At 48.7% G+C, this 24,790-nt stretch overlaps 1 protein-coding gene across 1 annotated transcript in view; it reads left to right on the top strand.

The window, feature by feature from the left end:
- fat3a (FAT atypical cadherin 3a) overlaps positions 1 to 24,790 on the top strand; it is a 185,159-nt gene that overhangs the window by 117,581 nt on the left and 42,788 nt on the right. The window contains exons 5-9 of the mRNA XM_029255890.1: positions 8,037 to 8,351; positions 9,643 to 9,853; positions 16,285 to 16,424; positions 20,773 to 21,048; positions 24,430 to 24,640. Of these exons, the coding sequence (XP_029111723.1) occupies positions 8,037 to 8,351; positions 9,643 to 9,853; positions 16,285 to 16,424; positions 20,773 to 21,048; positions 24,430 to 24,640 (1,153 nt within the window). The remainder of the gene's footprint in view (positions 1 to 8,036; positions 8,352 to 9,642; positions 9,854 to 16,284; positions 16,425 to 20,772; positions 21,049 to 24,429; positions 24,641 to 24,790) is intronic.

Genomic DNA, 24,790 nt, shown 5'->3' on the forward strand with positions numbered 1-24,790 from the left:
TCAGTGTAAGGAGCTGAGTGTAAAAAGCTAAAAGAGAAAAAGTAATAAATGTAAATATTGTTAATAAGCTTGGAGCCACTTGGAAAATCAATACCGTCGGAACAGAGTCCCAACTCATTTCATTTACATATTTAACGGATGCTTTTCTCCAAAGCAACTTACCGTGTTAAGCTGCTTACACCGATTTACCCATTTATATAGCTGGGTAATTTTACTATATCAATCCGGAGTAAGTACCTTGACCAAGGATGCTACAGCTGGAGGTGGGATTCAAACCCGGGTCCTTTGAGTGACAGGCAGCACCGTGAGTCGTAGCGCCCCCTGCTGCCCGGTCCCGCTGCAGTACCCTTGATCAAGGCACTAACCGGAACGGATACAGTAAAAATTACCCTGGGTAAATGAGGAGTAAATAAACAGCGAGGTCCCTCACGACCATAGTGTTCCAAGAGATGTTCCTCAACATCAGATCACCTCCATCAAAGCATCTCTCCATTTTCTGTCCATGTGAATGACCCCCCCCCCCCCCTTTTGCGGGGCTGATGGCAAAGGGGTGCACTCGAGTCCCATTGGAAATACCGTGTTGTGGAGTGGTGGACGGATACTACACCCCCCAGCCCCCTCATGCCCCAGATTTTACCATTTCCTTCGACCGCCTCTACGGTCGCCGGCCACTTCTGCGAGATCGAACTCTTACGAAAATACACTTATCCATCCGCAGGTTTCCTCGAATTGATCGCACGTCTGATACATCGTTTCGCTGCGTCTGAGCGAAGTCCCCCCCCTGAAAAAAATCGATGTTGATGTCACGTCTCAGGCGCCGTTGTCAATGCACCTTGTTATTAACTCTGAATCGCCGATCGACTTCCCGACCCGCGCTCGTACCGCTCCACCGACGTACCGGTCGTGGGATGTCAGATGCGGAACCCCACTCCCAAACCGGTCCCGCCCCACACGTGACACATGGACATCGTTTACATTTTCCATTTACATGACACTTTACTCCAGAGCAGCTTAAAATAATTTATTAATTTATCCAGCTGCGTAAATTTTAGTGTCTCACTTTACTATGACAAGTACCTTGACCAAGGGTACGAGGACAGGAGGTGGGATTCAAACTCGCACCCTTAGGAGTGTATAGCAGTAGCTCTAACCACTGCGCCCCCTGCTGCCCCAACCAAGACAAAAACTTTTCTTTTCCTCACATGCCCAGTGAAATTGTGTGATTTAGCATAATAAAAAAATCAATTTTCATTTGTGCTGCATCTGCAATACAGATCAATAAAATAACAAGAATAAAGTAATGATGATTTTGTTGTCCCGTGCAGTAAAACATATCAATATTCTTAGAGAACATTTAATGGCCTTTGATTTTTTTTTTTTTTTTTCTCCATTCTTGGTCTGAATCTGCAGCCATCAGCAGCTGTTATTAGAACTCAATCAAAGTGATTTGAAGCTGGTCTTCCCTGTCATTGCCCTCCCTCCCTCCCTCGCCCCTCCCCCCCACGTCCCGTGTTTATATTTATTCATTTATCTGACACTCTTCTCCAAACGTACAACAGTGAGCGATTTACAGTGATTTACCCATTTATACAGCATGGTCATTTTTACTGGGTCAGTTCAGGGTAAGTATCTCGATCAAGGGTGCAACAGCAGGGGGTGGGGTTTAAATAATGTAGCAGCATTAACTGCTACACCACCTGCTGCCCTTGGTAGGTCTTACAGTGATTTGGAGGGATGTACATGCTAAGATATGCTAAATTAAGGTAATTTACGTTGTCAAGTATATATGTAAGCTGACATGTGAATTCTCCTTCACACATGTTCATCACAGACCAAAAATAGAAGGTTTTTTAAATTTTGAATAAGGTTCCATGAATAAATAATAAATAACCAGTGCAAACAGTATATTAACAATACAGTAAACGGCCCAGTCTGGTTAGAATGACCGACGCTCTTGTTTTATTCTCTTGAGTAACAAGGCAACCGACAGACCCTGCTGCACGTGCAGCCTGGGTTCGAGTGTCCCTCTGCCAAAGGAGCTTCACTCAGGAAACACGCAGAGCAAATTGAGGATAAGGTCAGGTGGAGGTAGGGGGTGCGGTGGTGCAGTGGGGACCGGGTCCTGCTCTCCAGTGGGTCTGGGGTTCAAGTCCCGCTTGGGGTGCCTTGCGACGAACTGGTGTCCCGTCCTGGGTGTGTCCTCTCCCCCTCCGGCCTTGCACCCTGTGTTGCCGGGTTAGGCTCCGGTTCCCTGCGACCCCGTATGGGACAAACGGTTCAGAGAATGTGTGTGTGTGTGTGTGTGTGTGTGTGTGTGTGTGTGTGTGTGTCAGGTGGAGATGTGGTTGAATGTTACACAGCTTTGGAGAGGAGTATGCCCAGCGAGCTGTACCCCATCAAACCCTGGTATTTATGACTCCAACCAGGTGGGGTTGGGGTCGGGGTTGGGGGTTCCAGAGATGAAGTGTGCATCATCCATCCTTAAGATGGGTGTTCAGACTTGTTTAGAACCAGCCTCACACTGGGTCACGTCACCAGTGTGGAACAGTAGAAGGGGGAAACATGGTCATTTTGTTCGTTGTACCGTGTGTGGTACAGGTTATGTACATTTACCTGACACTTCCCTCCAAAGCAGCATACTGCCTTGAGCTACAGTACTTACACTGATTTACACAGTTGGGTCATTTTTATTGTTTCACTTCAGGCTAAGCACCTTGGGTAGTACAACAAAAGCTGGGATTCAAACACAACTCTTTTCAGTGCAGGGCAGCAGCCTGAACCACAACACCACCCGTCCTGGAGCGAGAGATGGAGAAGGAGCAGAGAACGGAGTTTAGAGTCCTGATCCTTTTCAGCTTGTTCCAGCTCAGAGTTTGGGGAAAAAAAATTGTCACAGTGGGATAACAGGGGCGACACTATTGGTCACACGCACCTCCCCACTCATGGGTTCTGAACCAACTGTTGTCTCTTTAACCTTTACAAGGACCTGATTGTCCTCCACTTCTGGCCTCTTGGTGGTCCAGTTCACAAAGGGCCCAAAATCAATCATTTTTCTCGGGTTTGTCCCCAGTATGATAGAATGAATTCCCTGTGTCCCTCAGTGCTGCTGAATCCCTCCCACATTCCAGAATGGTGTTGAACCCATCTCTTTGAAAGTCACTTCTCTCCTGATCTCTCAACAGCTCCATAAATGAGGTCCAACACCATCTGCTATGATTATCTGTTTTTGATATTTGAATGTCACTTCTATAGGAGCTACTGGAGGGGTGTGAACCAACAACATGGTGGAATCAGACAAAGATCCAGTGTCTGTGTCTAAAGCTCTTTTTCAGTTGTTGATGCACTTTTGTTCACTGCGTTATATGACACTTTGGAGAAAAGATCTGCTAAATCAATAAATGTAAATTAGAGTCTGAATTAATTTTTCAGAGGAGTGTGATGGGAAAAGTTTAAGAGCTCAGTTTTGAGCACATTTCCTTCTGCTTTTATTCTCCTGGGACCGGTAGGACTTTGGATCAACCGTACATGAGAGTGCAGGAGAAAGAGGGTGACGGCTGATCCTTGTCAGACGTTCCTCTCAGGCCTCATTTTACACTCTTTAACTGGAGTGTTTTTCTTCTCACCCTCAAACACTGTGAGCTCCGTGTCTTTGTGTGTGTGTGTGTGTGTGTGTGTGTGTGTGTGGGGGGGGGGGGGGTCATCGCCCGTCCATTGGTGTTCCCGCCCCTCTCACATAATGGAGCAGCACGGGGGGCGGGAGGGCTGAGGAGTGTGGAGCCTTTAGAAATTCAAATCACAACAGTGAACTTTCCTCTGAGGCCCAATGCCGGGGAGACGAACCGCGGTTCGGCCGTTAAACTTCGGCAGAAGATCATCAAAAATTCATATTCCGTTTGGCTCCTGTTTTTCTTCTTTTTTTTTGTATTTCCTGGTCTACCAAGCGTATGATTTGACATATAAGCAAAGCTTCGTCTGCCGCATCTCCGCAGAGGAAATCGCCCGTGATAAACTCGGCGATGTCTTCGCTGACCCCGAATAATTACCACAAATTATGGGGTGTTTTGTATCTATTGAGCGCGGCGGAGAGCGTCGTAAACATGATCAATGTGCTTATCGTTATCGACGGCTGCTTATCGTTAAAGCTTCAGCTAACAGGCAGTAGAGGGTGCAGTGGTTAACGCCATCGGCTTTCAGCTGAAGGTCCTCAGTTCTAATCCCACCTCCTGCTGTAGAATGCTTGATCACAGTACTCACCCTGAATTGGTATGGTAAAAATTACCCTGCTGTATAAATGGTTAAATTAGTGAAATGGAGGAAAGTGTCTGAAAGTCTATGTATAATAATGACTAATAATTGGAAATTCCTGCTGCTTTGGCTGCAGAGTTGCGCCTCCTCCTGGCCACTGGGACCCTGGGAAAAGGGGTTCGAGTGGCACTGGGGACACAGGATCCCTCCACTAATGAGACCAACGATGAGAAGGAAATGAATCTAATTAGTCCTGTATTTGGCTGTATTTTTGCTGCCGCTCTGATCTCCTCTCGTTCCTTTATTCTTCCTCTTCTGGGTCCGAGGAGGAGGAGGAGGAGGAGGAGGAGGAGTGCGATCTCCCTCTCCACCTGTGGCTCCGACTGCGGTGCTCGGCCAAAGCTCGGTCCACTTCCAACCTCATCGTTTTTTATTGACACAAAATGAATAAAACGCTCTTTTATCTACGGGGAAGAGAGTTTTTAATTATTTATGCGTACTGTGCTTTCTCACTCCCGTGCCCTTGACTGTTTTCCCAGCTGTTTCCATGCTGTTCTCCTGTTCGGTGCTGGGCGCCGCCGTCTCTTTCTGGGATTAGACTCAAGGGTTGCATGTGTTTGACCGCACAGCCGGGTCACACACGCTCATCTGTTTGTGGACCGCTTCAAGCTTTGACCGCCACTGCCCGTGGGGATCACTGGAGGCCTGGTGCTGGGAGTACCGCTGGTCCACTTGGAAATCTGGGTTACTGTACCAGATCTGTATGTGTGTCACACCCGCGTGGGTGGTGGTACATTTGGAGCATTGGATTTTGTTTGACCGGAGGCCCTCGTCTTTGATTCTCGGGCGGGGCATCGATCCTATTTCCGAGCACCGTGCCGCACCGGGGCGTTAGCCACGGTGATGTAAGCCACATAAGTGGCCCTAAGTAATGGTGTCTGCTATGCAAATTAGAACAGTCGTGGAATGTGTGTGATATGCAAATGAGCAGTGCCATGGAACGTGCTTGTCATCAATGAGTCTGGCTTAATGTGTGTCCAGGCCTGCCGTTGTACCCTTGAGCTAGGAAAACAAATACCCAGTCATAGGCCTATAAATGCCACCCGTCTGATGCTCTGGATAAAGGCTGAGCAATATTGTTATATCCCACAATGCCCTTCTGGCACAGATTTCTCACAAACCGCGAGTGAGGAGCTGGGGCCGCAACCGTGGGCGGGCTCTAACGTTAAAGTGATGGCCAGGCGGCCAAATCCAGATTCTCGGAGCCTACGTGCTAGGAAAAGCTTCTTTGGCTGTGCTGAGAGCAGCAGGTGATCCTAAGGAGGTAACCACCCCCCCCGCCATAGCATTTAGTTCATATCTCTATTCTCTGTACATCCTCTATTCCTCCTTCTCAGGGGACCCCTGCTACCTGCCATCCATCGAGTGGGGAAGATGCTCCCTGTCTCCTGCACCATGCTGAGCGTGTGTGTGTGTGCGCGTGGAGTGCCGCCAGGCTGCTCTCAGCTCCTCTGAAGGCACACTTACAGCCAATTAGGCCCCCTTCTTCGTATCATTACCGTCTCCAGCGCTCCCCCTAATTTCAGATGCGTGTCTAATCATGATTAGCCAACACGCCTGCCGGCTCCTCAGAAGGAAGAAAAAAAAATTGGTATATAATTATATAATAATCGGCATTTTCCCTTCCCCCACTTTCACTGTTAGTCATAGGTAGACAGCGATTGAGATTTACATGTTTGTAACAATGGGTTCATTTGGGACGATGGTGGGGAGTAATTTGCTGTGTTCTTGATGCTCATGCGCACCAGAAGAACAGCAAGGCCTTATGGGCCAGCAGGTGGCGCAGTGATTAGAGTCTTAGCCTTCCTATTAAAGGACACAGATTTGAATCCCGACTCCTGCTGTCGTTCCCTCGATCAAGGCGCTTACCCTGATACGGTGAAATTTACCCTGCTGTATAAAATGTCAGAATAATAGTAATTAATAATAAAAGCAGAGCAATGCCTTCTGGGAAGCGGTGTGGGGTTGTTGACAGGGGGCGCTCTCGAGCCAACAGACAGCTGACGTTTGACCTGTTTCTGCAAACATGTTCATTATAACGGCTTCTTCTGGCACTGCAAGTTTGTTATGGAGCTCTGGGGTCAGTGAACCTGGGCTCAGCTCCTTAACCGCATCCCCGCAGCAGAGCGCAGCATGTCATGGGTTTACGACCCCCTCGTGTCCCATCGAGGAGTGGGACGGGATGGCTGGCGTGGGAGAGCGAGGGCCATTGTTCACTGCTATGTGCTGAGTTTGCCTGTGTGTGTGTGTGTGTGTGTGTGCGTTCCTGGTCCAGTACAGCTGTCACACAGCGGCTGTGTTCCCATCACTGCCACGTGACCTTCTGTTCCGGCACTTTCCCCTCTCAGCTGCTTTGTTGGGAGCAACCTTTAGGGAACAGTGCTGCCCCCTGTCGGACGTTGTGCCGACACGCCCGCGTTCCCTAGAGAACATCCCAGACGATGGCGCTCTGCCGCTGTGTTTCTGCTGGACACACAGCCCTTTGTTCGGCATCTTTACTGGGACGTAAAAGGTGCATAAACACACACCCAACACAATTTCCGGTGAGGCCAGTAGGTGGCGTGGTGGTTAAAGACACAGTCGTACGCTTGATGGAAGGAGGTTCAAACACCTGCTCCCGCTACAGTACTTTTTCGGATTGTTACAGTGAAAATTACCCAGCTGTGTAAATGGGTAAATCAGTGTAAACAGCTTAACGTTGTTGATTTAGAGAAAATAATTTAGGTTTCCGCTACCTTATGAAGATAATGCGTTCCTGAAAAACCCCTTTGTAAGGGGTATCATCATAACTCAAGTATGTTATTACCATTCCTTTAAATGGTAAAAGTTTTTCTGCAAGCCTGAAAAATTGGGACTATATATTCCTAAAAGTTACACAAAAGATGCTTAGAGAAGCATCTTTTATTGTGCGCAAAATTATGGAACAAAATCCCACTATATCACAGAGGCAGCCTCTGCGGACACTTTAAAAAGCTCCTAGAAACATATCTTTTTAATTCTGCTTTTGATCAACAGTTTATTTTATTTATTTATTCTTAATTTTATCTTATTTTTATTTACTAATTCTTTAATGTAATTCTCTCTTTGTGAAGTACTTTGAGCTGCAAACATTGTATGAAAGGTGCTATATTAATAGTTAATAATAATTATTATTATTATCCAAACATTTCTGCTAAAATCTCATTAAAATGGACAGTTACTTCAGTAGATATCATATACATAACAATCATAACAACATAAAAAGAAAGTTTCCCTTCATTGGTTACTCTGTATCTCCATATGTGTTCATTGCTACTCTATACTGTACCGTATCTCGGGGTACCGCTGTAAATGTAAATCCGGCCTGTCCACATGGAGTTAAGCGTCGCTCCATCTCAAGTTTTGAAAAATGAATATTAATTAATGTTGGGAAGTGCGGACAAAGTTGTGCGGGACCCTCGTTTCCCAGACGCTCCGGCGCATCTGTCAGCATCACATTGATGAATCATTAAAAGTTGGGCGCACGACTCTGTCATCACCGAGCAGCGCGCCGTCGCCACCAAACTAATTAGCTGTCAGAATACAGGAAATAAGATAAAAGGACGTCGAGCGTCGACTTTATAAATATGACAAGACGTTCCACTTGCCGGGAAAATGCATGGGAGGGGACTTTCCTCCTCTAATTAGTGACGATGCGGAACTGTGCTCCGAATAGCGAAGGGCGCCTCGAACGCTTTCCGTCTCCCCGACAGGTCACCGTGACAGACGGGGGTCCGGCCCCCAGGCACTCGACCGTGTGGGTCGTCGTGCACGTGCTGGACGAGAACGACAACAAGCCACAGTTCCCCGAGAAGGTGTACCAGATCAAGCTGCCGGAGCGCGACCGCAGGCGGAAGGGCGAGCCCATCTACCGGGTGTTCGCGTTCGACCGCGACCAGGGCTCCAACGCCGAGCTCTCCTACAGCATCGTGGACGGGAACGAGGACGCCAAGTTCTTCATCGACCCCAAGACCGCTGTGGTGTCCTCCAGGAAGCAGTTCACCGCGGGGAGCTACGACATCCTCACCGTACGTACCACCTCGGCGTCTCTCTCATTGGCCCGCTCGTCGAGGTGGGCGGAGCTTCTGGTTCCGCCCCTGGTCTGCTCGTGCGCCGAGATCGATCGCTCGTGCCGTACGAACATCCTGGGCCTTCTTTCCCCCGTTGAGTAGCGGGTGGACTTGTTGGACTTGTTCTGCTCACTGGAAGACCGAGCGGTCGCTACGAGCGCCACCGATGGCTCCGCTTGGGTCCGTGAGGCTTTCCGCCAGACTGGGAAACTTCTGTGGTCATATATTTGCTCCAATGGCGACTCGCACCGCATACGGAGCCGCTGCCATCTGTGGGATGAGTAATATCTCGACCGGAATATCACATCTCTGAGCACAGAGGCTGAAAAACACTTTGATAAGAAAGTGTCGCGGTTTCCATAAAAACACATCGAACATTAATTGAATTTCCGCCTCTGGTCTTTCCTCCCTGCTGATAGGGGCGGTATCGGTGTAACGCACTCCGTGGTGCGCTGCAGTTAATGATGCCACAGCCTCTTGGCTGCAGTTGTAACAGCCGCTCAGCCCGTCACCAGGTCAAACTGGGAACCGATGACCGCGGTTTTGACAAGTAAGCGGTTGACCATACGGTCGGGTAGCGGTCAGGATCCGGCAGCAGCGTACAGCTAGGGTCCCTCTTCAGTCCATTTCCTGGAAGAAGTGGGGTCACTTATGTCTTCTGTGGTCGGTTGAGGGTCTCGAATTGTCCAGGTTCACTCGATTCCCACACTCTTCCCAAACGACCCGCGACAACACGCCCCCCCGGGCCATGATGAAGTGGGTTCCAAAGGTCACGGTCAGATATCTCTTTAGGTCGACGTGCTGCATGTCCTTCCGCAGTCTCTCTCAGGTCAGTAGACTGAGTCTCAGCAGAACGACCAGAAAAGTATCCTCCTTTTTTTTTGACCGCAGATATAGCTGTGCCAAAACAACCCGGCCTGCGGTCGGGTCGACCTGATCGCTAGTAGCGGGAAATTAGCTAATCAATCATGAGTTGAGGTCGCTGAGACAAGTCTGGGGAGGTCTGCAGCTGGAGCTTTGTTGTTTAGTTTCTCCTCTGTGTTCAGCAAAGTGCATTTCTGCCTTAACCTTGAGCAAGATAATGAATCAGTCAATCAATCAGTCAGTTAATTAATCAAATCATTCATTCAATCAATAAGTTAATCAATCAGTTAATGACCAAATCAATCACTCAGTTGATCGATCAATCAATCATTTTATCAATCGGCTGATCAGCGACTCAGTAGATGATGTTATCCGCGTCCCTCAGATTAAAGGCACGGACAACGGACGCCCCCAGAAGTCCTCCACAGCCCGGCTGCACATCGAGTGGGTGCGCAAGCCGACGCCCTCGACGGCGCCCCTGCTGTTCGACGAGCCGTATTACAACTTCACCGTCATGGAGCACGACAAGGTGTCCGAGATTGTGGGCGTGGTCTCCATGCAGCAGAGCACCACGCCCCTTTGGTTTGACATCGTCGGTAAGTCCCCGCGGGAGGGCGCGTCTCCGTTAACCCCTCCCCCGGCCCCGCCCCCGTCCAGCTACAGAGCCCCGCCCCAGGTACTGTACTCACTGTGCATCGCCAGCCTGTGCCAGTGTCGCAGTCGCGCGCCACCATCCCATAACCAACATGGCACTCGAGCATGCGGCCGGTCCAGACTTCCGGAGGCTGAAAGGTACGCGAGCAAACGCACGTCGCCTTTAACATCTCCTTTCTCAGCAGACGCTCTCGTCCAGAGCATCCCACACGGACGCCGGGACTCGAACCTGCAACCTTCTGGTTTAAAGCACAGAAACAAGCTCCCAAGTGACCGTATTTCATTGCCATCTTTCAAAATAGTCATTATTTACTTGCATTTTATTTGCGAGCATACATTTAATGAAAACTCTGACTTTTTTTGGTGACTCTCCAGCATATGTCGGCAGCCGAGCAGACGGTGCTTGACGTCGTGTTGTGTGCGATGATCGTTTGGCCAGTTTTGCATCCTGCGCCGTCGCTCTAAAAAAGTTAATTTCCCAGAGGTGACGATGCGCAGTGAGTTGTCTGGTGCCGTGCCCAGCACTGGCTGTTTCATGCTTCTTTTATTAGTTTATATTGTTGTTTTTTTATTTTCGAGGAAGCATTGAAAGTGTGACCGGAGTGGCGATACCTTCTGCCTACGCTTTGGCCTCTCATGCTTGGTCGACCTCGTGTGAACCTTTTCGTTTCCTTCGCTCTTCTGCTCAGGCTTCACTTTTTCTTTTTTTTTGTTTCTCTCCTCGAGTCACCTCTCTCTCTCTTTCTTCCCCTCCCTCCCTCTCTCTCTCTCTCTCTCTCTCTCTCTCTTTCTCTCTCTCTCTCTCGTCCCGCTCTTCCCTCTCTCCTGTCAATGCTTCGCGCCTCGAAGGTGGCAAACCTTCCCGGGAGATGTTCTATATTCTGCAGACAGCTTGTGGCAGGAATTGTTCCACAGAAGGTATCTCAGTTCGACCCGAACTGCATCCACTTTTCCGTTTCCCATCCGCCCGCCTGTGCTTCCCTCATCCGCTTTGTGTTCAGTGCCGCTTGCTTTGCCCTTTGACCTTTGACAGGGAGACACCAGGTCAGTGACCCAGAGTGGGAATGTGACTGGCTGTTAGTCTGTTTGCGCTCCTTTCCTTCTGCAGTACCTTGTTACAAGGGGCCGTGTGTGTGCGCGTGTGTGTGTGTGTGTGCGTGTGTGTAAGGGCAGAGGGCATGAAAAAAATAACTGACTGCAGCAAAAAAGGTAATGTTTTGCCATTATATTCATAATCATAAAAACACATACAGTGGTGAGAGAGAGTTAAAACTGTATAAACCCGGGCAAAAACGAACATATTGATCGATGATTTAATGTCTTTGCTCGTAAAAGTGTATGAACCATTATAGGGGTCGTTTGGGGTCAAAATCATTAGTCTGTGAGAAACTGGGATTGCGTTTGGAACTTTGGTGGCCAAATAGTCTGGTATCTATCTATCTATCTATCTATCTATTGATCAATCGATCGATCTATCGATGGATAGATAGATCTGTCGATTGATCGGTCGATCGATTGCTGAGGAGCCTCCAGCATCTCAAGGTCATGAGTCCACCATAAATTTTACCATAAATGTTACAGCGAACCAGAGTGCAGAGCAGTGGATGTTGGTATCGAAGGAACCGCTTACCTCTGAAAAATGCTTCCTCCTGTCTCACATCTGCCAAGGACCATCTGGATTGCCGACAGAGCGAACGCCATGTTCCGGATTGTTCTGGCAAATTGCTTGAGAGAATGTGAGGGAATCCATCCGCGGGCTAAAGCGCAACACAACGTGGGTCATGAAGCACGACGGCGATCCCAAACACAAGTACTGCAAACCTACCGCAGGTGTTTTAAAGTCCAGGTCATAACTCATAGATGGCAGCCCAGAAATATCAATCTGCCGAGGTGGTTCTGTAAACAGGACCGGGCGACGTGACTCCCGGCCGATCGAGAGGAACGAGAAAATTTTGGGGCGAAGTCATGACCGCTTCGCCGAGGTGCCTTTAGTTACCAGATGTGGGGTTCATACACCTTTTCCAGCAAAGCCAGTAAACATTTCATTGCCGTGTTCCGTGTAAGAATGAAAGTGTACACGCTGGCTCCTCAATTTATGAACGCAGCTGATACCGGAAGTTTGTTTCTATCTCCAAAGTTCATCGTGGGATCACAACCAATGAAATATGAATAATACCGACATCCATTTATAGGCTGATTAGGCCCTGTAAAAGTCCGGGATACAGCTATGATAAATGCAGGTGCTGCAAAAGCTGAAAAATTGTGCATCAAAATGTGTGAAATGCGGAGCCAGTGTATTTTTTTTCAGATTTCTGTAATTCGTTACAGTTTAACAGCCAGTGGGACTTGAAACAAATTACGTTTTGGGTCAAATAAATGCAGATGTTAAAGAATTTGAACTTTCTCCTGTCACGTGCGAGTATACATGTTTACTAGAACATGGCATGGTTTTGTTTCATTTATTGTTGTGAATACGTTGTCAAATATTCATATATATAGTTACAGATATATATATAGAATAGAATAGAATATACTTTATTGTCCCATTTCTGGGAAATTTGTCTTGGACAACCATGACACAGCCAGTGCGCAACATTGGACTCACATAAACGATATATACCATATCGTACGATAAATAAGAAAAAATAAAACAATAATCGAAATATATTAAAAATCTACTGAATACCAATCTAAAATCTCAGTTTTGGAATTCTCTATTATCATGTAGCATTATGTGTATATACAAAGACTCCCCAGCATTACCGTAAGAGAGGATACGAGCTGATGAGGCCTTTTCCCGAGTAGAAGTTTCACCTCCAGCCCAGGGAATGCTGGGATGTGGCATCGCCAACAGCTCTCAGGCCTCCGCCGCGCGGCCCCCACCGCGGCGACACCCAATTAGCCAGCTCAGCGAATTAGCGTCGGCGTGGGAGGTGTGTGTGTTGCCGACAAGGATGGCGGCTCTGCGACGAAGCTGTTAATCAGCCCGGGGGGTCGTTGCGGTCGCCTGCGGGGGAGGCTGCTTATGACGGGCGACCAGGTGTTCGTGGGTAAACACGGGCAGGTGAGAGAGTTCGCCGCTAAAAGCCGTGATTAATTCCGAGCGCCTGGACCTGTCTGCGGGCTCCATTATTCTCCATCACAGAGCCATTAACCTCCGCTGCTTCCTGCCCGTTCCTCCCACCGCAGACGTTCGGATCTCGGCGGCAAACGAAAACACCTCCTTATCGGCCGCGCTCATAAAAGACTAATGTCTATATTCCATTTTTTTGTATTGAGAAGTGCTACGGCGCTGAGATGTGAGGTCAGAGCTGACCGTTGACATCGCCTCTTCGCCGTCCCCTTCGGGGTCTGCGCGGTCGATATCGGCCGTCGTTGAGCGTTCGCTTTGTCGGACGTCGCCGCCGACCGCCAGGGCGATGGAGAAGCCAGTTATTGCCACTTAGGGTGAATAATTAATGCGGGACTGAGAGAGGGAGACGTTGGACGGTCGCCCGCATCTCCGGGGCGTTATCCTCTGTCCAGCCTAATTGAATGTACTTGAAACACAAAGGGACCGCAGTGTTTCGGTACTTGGGCGTCGAGGGGATTCACCCGTATTGCGCAAATCCGGAGGCCTCGCAGAGTGATGCCGGGGGCGAGAGGGTGAGGCCTGTTTTTGCGCAATCGAGCGCAGGTACGAAAAGGTGCGTCTGCCAGCAGGGGGCAGCGGTCAGCCAGCGTGCGGGGGCACGCTTCTTCTGTCACGGTTGCGTCAACCATGTTGACCAGCTCGGGTCCATCAGGTGTCTGCAGGCCGACGGAATGGGAAAAGGGCCCTTTGAGGATTTGTTTGTTAAGCCATTTGAAAATTGTGTGCGCTGTGTGTGTGTGTGTGTGTGTGTGTTTGTTTGCTCCAGAGCAGACTTTCTCATCCCATCTCCGCCTCCGAATGCTGACGCGTTACTCTCCGCGTGATCTTCTTTAAAGGGAACTATGTAATTTTGACGTTCAGTGGAGAGTTTAATAGCTGCTTTGTCTGCAGTTTTGCTTCCCCCCCTCCCCCGGTAATTTACCGTGTTTACGTCGCGTGCCGAGCCGCCCTGCATCTCAGGGGAAGCTTCCTGCTGGAGTCGGGTCTGCTGTGCTCCGAACGGAGACCTCAGCCACACCTTGCGGCTCCCTGTTAAAACGAAGGTTCTGAAGGTCCTGGGTTTGAATCCCACCTCCTGCTGTAGTACCCTTGACCATTCAAAATTACCCAGGTGTATAGATGAGTAAATCAGTGTGAAATTAATTATGTAGCATTGCGAGTTCTTTTAAATAAAGGCAATAGCCAAATAATGTTTCTAATAATAATAATAATGATAAATTAATTACCTATCCAGTTCAAGTTCATGGGAGTTTGAGCCAACAACCTTCAGGTAACACATCCATTCTCTGTAGCCATGTTTTATTTTCTGGAGAACAGCACCTTCCCGATACACACAGCTCTGTGTGTGCGTGTGTGTTTGTGTGTGTCACTGACACCGGAGCCCCCTGGGGTCGACAGCAGAAGCACGGGGCGCAAGCCGCAACGCCGAGCAACGAGTCACACTCCCTTAATTCTGCTCGGCACCGTAATGAGCGGCGGCCCCGTAATTTACTTATTTAAATCAATTTGTGTTGCGAAAAGTGGCACCGCCGTTTAATTAAGTTTGGTCTTGGCGGTTTAATTTGGGAGACGGGCGCATTCTCGGCTGGAACTAAATTGACACACTCGCCGTTTTAATTGTTTCCTCGAAGGTTCCTTCACGGGTTCTCCGCCAGTTAATTGTCGCTGTAGATGGGAAATTAGCATAGGTGCTCGGTGTCTCGGGGGTGGGGCCACGGGGGGCCGGGGGGGTCTGAAACATCTTGATTACAGGCAGAAATGTAAGTTCATCACTGGAGAGGGAAAGCGGCTGACACACGTTGTATGCTCACGCACACACACGCACGCACATTCATGCACGCGTGTGTGTGTGAATAGGGACCTTGTGCCCTACAACAAGCCCCGCCCACTAGCTTTGGTACCTTCTTCCACTCTGGCTTCCGTGTCCTCAAATGATCCGCGACGCCCTCCTCCTTCTCCAAAGGAGACGGCAGTAATTCCAAGTCCTTCTGGAAAGTTCCCTGATTCCAGTGACCGCCCCCCCCCGTCGGTGTGCCGTTCGGGGGGGCACTTTTGTAATAACACATTCATCGCTTATCGCTCACGGTGCGGCCTGGCGGGTGTCACTCGAGGGCCGTACACGGACGTGCGGATGGCGGGTCGCGGGTTCCGACGCCCCGATGGGGGCGCTTGCAGCTGCGGTGTGACCACTTTGAATGTGGAAACATAAGAAGCTGGTTGCTGATAAGCCATTCTTTGAATTTTCGCACAAACTTGTGTTGCGTTTCTTTTTGTTTCCGGAATATTCCGCTATGGGGGGTGGGGGGTGAATTCAGTTTTAGACGGGTCTCCGGTGTGGGGGGGAGTGGAGTGGGACGCGAAGACAGCCTGCATATCAACACCTGCCGCTGAGTGTGTGTGTGCGCGTGTGTGTGTGTATGCATGTGTGCGTGCCCAGCTTTGCAAAGTCCAATTAGCACCTGCCTGCCGAGGAGTCTGCGGCAATCAGCGCAGGAAGCTCTTATGCATCATAGGTAGCGATAATGCGGCGTGGTGCGGAGACGCGGTGCAATCGGAGCCGCGGCGGGATGAGCGCCGATAAGGACCTAATAACGGCGCTGAAGAGGCTCGGATCCCCCTCTCCCATCAGATAGGGGGCGGGAGAGCGCGCGCGGTGACTAATGAAAGCGAGGGCCCGTATCTCCGCATTAGCGCGCCTTATCGGCGGCGGCAGCAGCGGCGCATAAATAAGCGGCGCGTCCCTGAGCATCTATCTGTCTCCCGTCATGCCGGGCAGGTGCCGAGAAAATTTATCGTCGAGCGGGGAAAGCCGTTCTTTGAATTTCATCGCGCCCTTTTATTGTGTTTGATTTTGTTTCCGGAATATTCCGCAGGGCAGGAGATTGATTCACTTCTAGATGGGTCTTTAGTGTGGGAGGAGGGGTCCACGTTGTGTTGTGTTTCTTATCGTTATTCCTCACCTCTGTGCCCCCTTCCCCTTTATTTTGCCCAGTGCATGCCCCCCGCCCCCCAGCGGAGCTTTATGTCTCCATATGTCTCGAACCCTGTCCCCATGTGTTGCCACCCTGTTCAGTTCTTTCCGCTCCATGGTGAGATACCCATCAGAGGGTGGGGATCCTGTAACCCCACCCTCTCCCCCCTATGGATTCACTGCCGCATGTACCGCCGCATGCCGAGAGTGCGAGATACCCCCCCACCCCTGCGGCTTTCGCCAACGTGTACCTGTCCGTCCTCGCGCAGGTGGGAACTACGAGAGCGCCTTCGACATCAAGAAGGGCGTGGGAACCATCGTGATCGCCAAGCCGCTGGACGCCGAGCAGAGGTCCTTCTACAACATGACCGTGGAAGTGACCGACGGCACCAACACGGCTTCCACTCAGGTACCTGCTGGCTCACCTGTGCACCCCTGGGTACCGCGGTACAGCCATATGGTCTCACCTATGGATGGTTGGATGGATGGATGGATGGATGGATGGATGGATGGATGGATGGATGGATGGACTGATAAACTGATAGACAGATAGAAAACCAGTAATGAAGACATTAAAAGTAAGAAAGTTGCATTGACAGCTGAGGGTCAAATGTATACTTTTGTCCAGAAGTGACATTATACCATGATACATGTGATCTTATGGGTCTCATCCTGTCTAATATTTTATTCATTTATTTGTGTCCAGACTGACTTACAGTGTTAGGTTTCTACACTGAACTACTTGCAGTGATTTACCCACTTATACAGTAGGGTAATTTTTAGGGTGGCACGACAGCAGGAGAGGGATTCGAACCTGGTTCCTTTTCTTGTAAAGCAGCTTCTCTAACCACTACGCCACCTGCTGTTCCCTACTGGCAGCTGTCCTGTGTCCCCGACCAAACCCCCCACCTCCTGCCGCATTTCTCACCGCGTTTGTCCTCTTAAATGCCAGCATTGTGCTCCATACCCTGTAATTTGTCTAAATGAATGCGGCCCTGTTGATGGAAGAAAGATCCGGAAGCTCTTACAGGAACACAAGACGCCTTTAAGAAATGGCCTTTCTGGACGACCCCCCCGGTGCCTCAGATCTCAGAGCAAACGTTCAATGTGTGCGATGCATGCGGTCGCTGGCTTTTATCACTGAACACGTCCAGCACCTTAACATGCGGGGGAGGGCGAATCGCAGCATGGACATCCTTCCTTTTTCTTCCTTTACACCTGTCAGGTCCATCTGCGGTCACGGACGATGGTCAACATTTGAGGGACGTTCTGCTTGAGGCTCTGGCTGGTTTTTGCTTTGATTCCGCATCCATGAGGACAGCAGTCAATCACAGGGCAGTCACACTCACACACACACACACACACACACACACACATGCACACACAATGGACAATTTAAAGTCAACAGTTCACCTTAAACACATGTCTTTGGACTGTGAGAGGAAACCAGAGCACCTGGAAAAATCCACACGAACATGGGGAGAACACGCAATTTTCACACAGACTGAGCTGGATTTCAATCCATGTATGAACCCACAGATCAGGAGCTGTGAGGCACCATGGCTACCCGCTGTGCCGCCCCAATTCCAGATTGGTTATCGACTGTGATCATCACGTCATTCCTTCTCCCTCCTCGACTGCTTGAGCTCAAGACCTCGTGAATCCCCGAGAAAATGCGTCACACTCCTCTGTGCAGTCGAGACAGGGTGCGAGCAGCAAGCAGACGCACCCCCCACCCCCTGGCCGTGCAGGCAGATAAACCCTCTGAACAGGAAGCGAACACAGGCTGGATGCTGAGAAGAGGCTTCCGGAAGATAAGGCCTCCTGTGGAAATGTGGGGCCTTCAGATGCTCAGAAGTTCCACCAAAGGCTCCGTCTCCTGGAGCGGCGCTGACCGGTGGACGGACGCTCAACAGGATGCGGTCGCGGTCCGGCTCTGCGGCCGTCCTCCTACCGCCTGCCGCAGTGCTGGACGCCAACCGATTGGGTTCGAGACCCCCGGCGGCGCGGTCCCTCCCGGCAGCCGCTCTGCGCCCTGCAGTCGGTCCAATTAAAGAAGGCACTTTTTGATCTCGAACCAGGAGGAAACAAAATGTGAAGAGAAAAGAAACTCGGAGCGGTAGAGTGAAGGAGTCATTCTGGAACCGTCACACTGCCGCTGTAATTCAGCATAAATATGAAACTTTTTAATGGGGGGCGCAACCGAGCCGGACCGGGTCCGAGCCCCTTCGCTTCTCCACTTCATTTCCGCTCTTTATTTCGTCCCCTCTTTTCTCCTCTTTCCTCCTCTCTCCTCCACCCCTTTCACTTTCTCACCCCCCCAATTTTCCCCATTTCTCTCTCTCTCTTTCCGCCACCCCCCTTTTCCTCATCTCTGCTTCTTTCTCTCTCCCTCCACCATCTCTCTCCCTTTCTCTCTCTTTCCCGTCTTTCTCTTCCCCATCTCTCTCTCACTTTCCTCCATCTCTCTTTTTCTTTTTCATTCCCCCCAATGTTTCTCTCTCCTTCATCTCTCTCTCCTCATTTTCCCATCTCTCTTTCTTTCCTCCATCTCTCTTTCTTTGTCTTGTTCCCCTAATCTCTCTTTCTCTTCCCTTTTCTCCATTTTTTCTCTCCTTCCCCATTCTCTCTCTCTCTTTCTCTCGTTTCCCAGTCTCTCTCACTCTCCCTCCTTTTCCCCATCTCTCTCTCTCTCTCTTTTTCTCCACCCCCCATCTCCACCCGCCCCCCACCGAAAGTCGGCAGGGCCCAAATCCGAGCGACGTCACTCGTCCCCCATGAAAGAGGAGCTGCTCCTCCTCGAGGCCCCGCAGGTGAAGGTGTGTACCGAGGAACCGGAGACGTGCGCCTCGCCACCCATCCCTCACGCCGCGCTCCACGACTAATTAATGCTCCGCGGACCTGCGTCGGACACAACGGCGCTTCATTAGCTCTCCTTGTCCTCCCTCGGCCGCCGAGCCTATTAATAAGCTGCAATAATTACCTTGGATTGCGGCGCACTTTTATTTCTAAAGATACATACTTATCAGCTCATTTCGGGTTATTTTTAAGTAAACATTGCTAATAGAAATAATGAGTCGTTATTAATGTCGGCAGCTACACGGCAAACGATCGCGATTATTCTAATGAGATCTGAAAACGTCTCCCGTGATCCGTGTTTGACGTCATGGGGAAGGGTGTCGGTACTTTCTGGAATTACACAGGAAGGTAGTCCTGCCCCCAGCACTGTTGGTGGTTTGGGTGGAGCCATCGTCCGACTTGAGACCACAGCACGGGTCCTCGTGGTCCGCTGTCTGCTCCTCTATCCTGTTTCTCCTCCTTCCATCTCTGCTGGCTTCCATCTGCAGATCTTTCCATCTTTACTTTGATCTGGACAAACTTACCTCTTCTCCTTCCATCCTCATGGCTTTTCATCTTCTTGTTCCTCTACCTTCATCTTCCACCTTCACCCTTTTCCATCTGCATCGTTTCCCTCCTTTACCAGCTTCAGAAATTCCCATCGTTCTTCATCTCCTTCCAGCTTCACCAGCTTCCTTCCGTGTGCCCCACTTTCCACCTGCACATCCTTCCATCTTCGCAAATTTTGCTCTTCTCCTTCTTCTTCTTCCATCTTTGCTTTCCGTCTTCCCCACTTTCCATCTGCACCACCTTCCATCTTCATGTTTCCATCTACACCTACTTGTATCTGCATGTCGTTCCACCCTCACACGTTTCCCTCTCCTCCATCTCCTTCAATCTTCATGACTTTTTATCATCACCTTCCTCCAGTTTCACCTTTCATCTTCACCTCTGCTCCACTTTCCATCTTCACAAGTTTCCATCTTCATCTCCTTCCACCAGCACCACCTTCTGTCCAAACTTCCTACCATTTGCACCACTGTCCATCTGCACCAGCTGGTTAACAAGCCTAGTTACCCTTTTGCCGGGCCTTGCCCAGAAACTCTTGGGTTCACTGACGGTCAATCCCTCAAACACACACAAGGAGCCACACACACACAGTGTCCAGACTTGGCATGTGATCACACGTGGCAATGGGTGAAACAGTGGGTGAATCATCATTTTGGAGCGGTGCAGAGGCGACTCCGTTCCCGATTTCGCGCTTAATTGGACCCGCCTCATTTCGTCTGAAACAAAAGAGATGTGGCGCCATTGTCTGCGGACATGAATCACCCGGTCGGTGGCCATTGTACATCTCCGTTTCATGGCGGCCAAGTGTGTTTGTGCCCGGCGAATGGGCATGTTGGCACCGTTGCCCTGTTTTCAGCAGCTTCCAGCTTGGAGCCAAAGCGCTTGCAGATGGAAGCCCTGCACGTCCTCGTTGTGGGAAATCCAACGTTTCCAAAAGCAGAAGATGACCGCTGTTTTGGTCATAAATTTAGCCTGGCGCGACACGCCAACGGTCAGACCCCGCTCCATATCCAGTGGAGCCGCTCTTGTGATGGGCGTTGGGAGGTCGTATGTCTTCATTCCTTACTTCGTTTGTCATTATTTCTTTTTCCCTGAACCAGTCAGTCTACTCAGCCACTCGGTCTTGCCTCCCATCTCCAGGATGCAGCTCAGTTATGTAAAAATCATGAATGATAAATTTGCAGATCCAGACGCCCACAGACGTGTTCTGGAATATTCCGCAGGAGGTGTGAATAGCACCAGATGCCCTCACAAGCTCTTCCTCATCCACTGAAGAATGTTTTGCTCCTCAGCAGGGTATTTATTACCTTCTAACCAAGCACACCCCCCCCCATTGTGATCCCCTCCAGGTGTACATCACGGTGCTGGACAACAACGACAACGGGCCCGTCTTCTCGCAGTCCACGTATGACGTCACCATCTCAGAGGACACTCCGCCCGATACCGAGGTGGTCCAGGTGGTGGCCACGGACCGGGACGAGAAGCACCGCCTCAGCTACTCGATCCACAGCACGATCGACCCGGCCAGCATGCGCAAGTTCCGCATGGACCCGGCCACCGGAACCATCTTCACCACCGAGAGGCTGGACCACGAGGCACGGACGCAGCACATCATCACGGTCATGGTTAGTGTGCACCATGGGGTCAACTTACAATGGAGAATCACTGTCGTTATAATAGTTTATTTTGTATTACAATTTATTTTCTCTTTTTGTGAAGGACTTTGAGCTGCACAGTTTGTATGAAAGGTGCTATATAAAGTTTATTATTATTATTATTATTATTATTTTTATTATTATTATTATTATTATGTCAGACCAAACTGTAGAAATATCCTGCAGGCCTTATGCAGTTTGCTTGAATATTTCATTATAAATTTTGGTATGTTCCCCTTCTATACACCTTATCTGTTCAATTAACAACCAAAATTTACTTTTTTTTACAAAGTTACATACTGCAAGTTGATTATTCTAAGAGTTTGAACATGCAATGTATTTTAATGCTCTTCTCCAAACCAGAAGCTCCGCCTACAGATATGTGGCTGATCCAAGTGTCTGCCTTTCCTCAACTAGAAAAAGTTAACGTCATAATTCTTGCATTTTCAAAGGTCTGGTCACGTTTTTGAAATGTGTTGCACGGTGCTGCATGACCATCCCTGCTTAATACCAGAACTTTTTGTCTTTGTGCTGTATTTACCAGCATAGTATCAGTATATATTTGTATTTTCTCTATATCTTGACTTCAGAACCAGAGGGGTTTCGCACCTTTTCAAGGGTTTGACAGCAGGTTCTTGGAATTCGACTTGCCAACAGTCTGGTTTCAAGCTAGTGTTAAATCACAGACCTTCCTTTTCCACAATGCAGCCCCATCTTGATTTAATAAAATACAAATTATTACTAACCTTCATCTGACACTTGATCTATCACTAACCGATATCTGACACTATTGATCAGGAGACTTGCAATGTTAGATGATTAATTTTACAGGGATTTGCCCATTTATACCGCAGGGTATCATTTAGGGTAAGTGCTTTGGTCAACGGGATTCAAACTTTGGACCTTCTCATTGCAAGGAGGATTGGTGAATAAGGTGTGTGGGCTGTTAACACTACATAGTATCCATTGGAAGTCACTTTGGAGAAAAATGTCTGCTAAATAAAAAAATGTAAATGTAAGGCGGCAGCTCGTATATTGAAAGAATGGTAGACACGTTCAACTAGCATAAGAATCCTGATAAGGGAGCTCAGAACCCCCTGGTACATATGTGCACTGGAGCAAAGATGGGAGAGCGCATGTGAGGTTACCAAAATACAGGCAGTCCTCGAGTTATGAACGTCCGACTTATGTACAACCCATAATTACGAACCATCCCCCGTAAAGCCTACTATATTAGAAATCTGAGTTACGTACAATGGTTTGTAATAACAAACGGCGCTACTTTCCTACGTGCATCAAAACGTTGCGCGTCTACAGCAGTTCATCGGCTCGTGAACCAGGGGTAGGACTAAGACTTCCTTCTTTTCAGTCGGACTGCGTTGCTGTTAAGTATCTCGTGTGTTACTGTATTTGGCTTTAATTTTTTTGTTTTACCCTCATAACCATGGCACGAAATTGTAAATGTGATGCAAGTGATCGTGATGCATGAAAGAAAAGGAAAATGATCATGATTGAAACTAAAGTGGAAATAATAAAGTGACCAGAAAAAGGTGAAACGCCAACGAACATTGGAAAAGGGAACATTAAAGTTTCTTTAATGGTTTTTATACCTACACTCACACACACACACATATTCTCTCTCTCTCTCTCTCCTCTTCCTCTCTATTATAAATACTGCAGTTACATTTATTATCTCTTTCTATGTTTCTCAATTCTAAATACTGCAGTTACACACACACACACACATTTTCAGAACCGCTTGTCCCATACGGGGTCACGGGGAACGGGAGCCTACCCGGCAACACAGGGCGTAAGGACAGAGGGGGAGGGGACACACCCAGGACAGGACGCCAGTCCATCACAAGGCACCCCAAGTGGGACTTGAACCCCACAACCCACCAGAAAGTAGGACCCGGTCCAACCCACTGCGCCCCCCCTTACATCATTACATTGTATTATTATTATTGTTACTGTATTGTTAGATTAAAGATGTTTTAGTGTATCCAGAAGTGTTTTTTTTTTTTAATGTTTTTTTATGCATAAAAAGGTACACAATATACTACATACTAAGACAAACATTTGACTAACTGATGTTAAATACCCATCATACCGAACTGTTCCGACTTACGTACAAATCCGACTTAAGGACAGACTGAGGAACGGAGCTCGTTCGTAATCCGGGGACTACCTGTAGTGATAGTTCTTGTAATGTGACGGATGTGTTTCGGCCCCATGCCTTCGTCAGCGTCAACAGCTGGTACCACACCAGCACCAACTGGCTTATCTGTGCCTACCTCCTAGCTACAGGTAAACGATTACTAATCCTTTTAAAAATTATGCAGTATAAATTAGACCCCGATAATGAGTTTTCACATTAATATCATTCCAGTTTCCCTGGATCATTTGTACTCGATCACAGAAGCCTGGCGTATCCACATGTCACCCGACTTGTTTTATTACCCTTATACCAGGCACGCAGTGGAAAAAACTGTTAGCTCATTAAATTCTGTGCTCCAACAAGAGGGGTCTGTCAGACTTTTTGTTCCATAGCCGATGGGGACAGTAATAAGTATGATAGAATCTGCAGTGATTAGCATCTTATATTGGAAAAAATGAGAAAAGCTCGTATTTGTCGAGTTTGGACCAACTTCTGGCTGATTAGCGTCTCGCCGAGACGGGAACGAAAAAACAATTACATGTGAAATGTGGTTGTGCAAATGGCTTTGCTGTTCATCTAATTGATTTTGCAGGGAGTAAACAGTGAGTCAGTTGCAAAAAAAAAGAAAAAAATTGTACTTTCTGTTTCAATGAAAGACTTCTTAAAACTCCAGACGTATATAAAGAATAGTGTGATTTTTTTTTTTTTTTTTTTTTCCCCCCTGTTTGTGTCATGAAGTTGGAATTAATAGAGCAGTTGACCAAATCATTTTATACCCCCGATACTTTATTTTTTAATACCGGGGTAAGGAGTACTGTAGTAAAATATTTATATACGCAGATGTTGGCGACAGTTTTATGAAGTGATCTAGAAGACCTCCACTCAAGCCATTATGGAAATGCGCAGCTATTTTCGTGCAAACTTTTCACATTATGCAGCACATAATCGCTTTTTTCCCCCTCCTTTATGGCTTTTCGTTCGGCGAAGCATTTCATTAAGTTGTTTTTCAAAGCCTCACGTGGGGGCGTAAATATCTATGTTAATAGGCTCCCGTATTCATCTGCTTAGTGAGGGAGCGAATCGCTGCCTGGAGAAGAGCGGCCTGTTCAAGGTGGCAGCTCGTCCCGTACGTCCAGGTTTGACACCACGCCCTCCCCTCTCCTCCCCTCTCCTCCCCTCCCTCCGATGACCAGGTGAAGGACCAGGAGTTCCCCTACCGCAGGAACCTGGCACGCGTTCTGCTCGATGTGGAGGATTCCAACGACCACGCTCCTTACTTCACCAGCACACTGTACGAGGGCTCCGTGTTCGAGTCCGCAGCGGTGGGCTCCGCTGTGCTCCAGGTCACGGCTCTGGACAAGGACAAGGGCGAGAACGCAGAGCTCCTTTACTCCATCGAGGCAGGTGAGATGGAAAGTGAAGCCTGGGAGGCGGCGCATGTTTATATTTCTAATAAAAAGAAATACTCTGTGAATATTACCAAGTTGTTATCATTTATTCGTTCATCTGTCGCTTTTCTCCAAAGCAACTTACACTAAGCTACTTACAGTGATT

This window comes from Scleropages formosus, chromosome 10 (genome assembly GCF_900964775.1).
Source record: "Scleropages formosus chromosome 10, fSclFor1.1, whole genome shotgun sequence".
NCBI classification, from domain to species: domain Eukaryota; kingdom Metazoa; phylum Chordata; class Actinopteri; order Osteoglossiformes; family Osteoglossidae; genus Scleropages; species Scleropages formosus.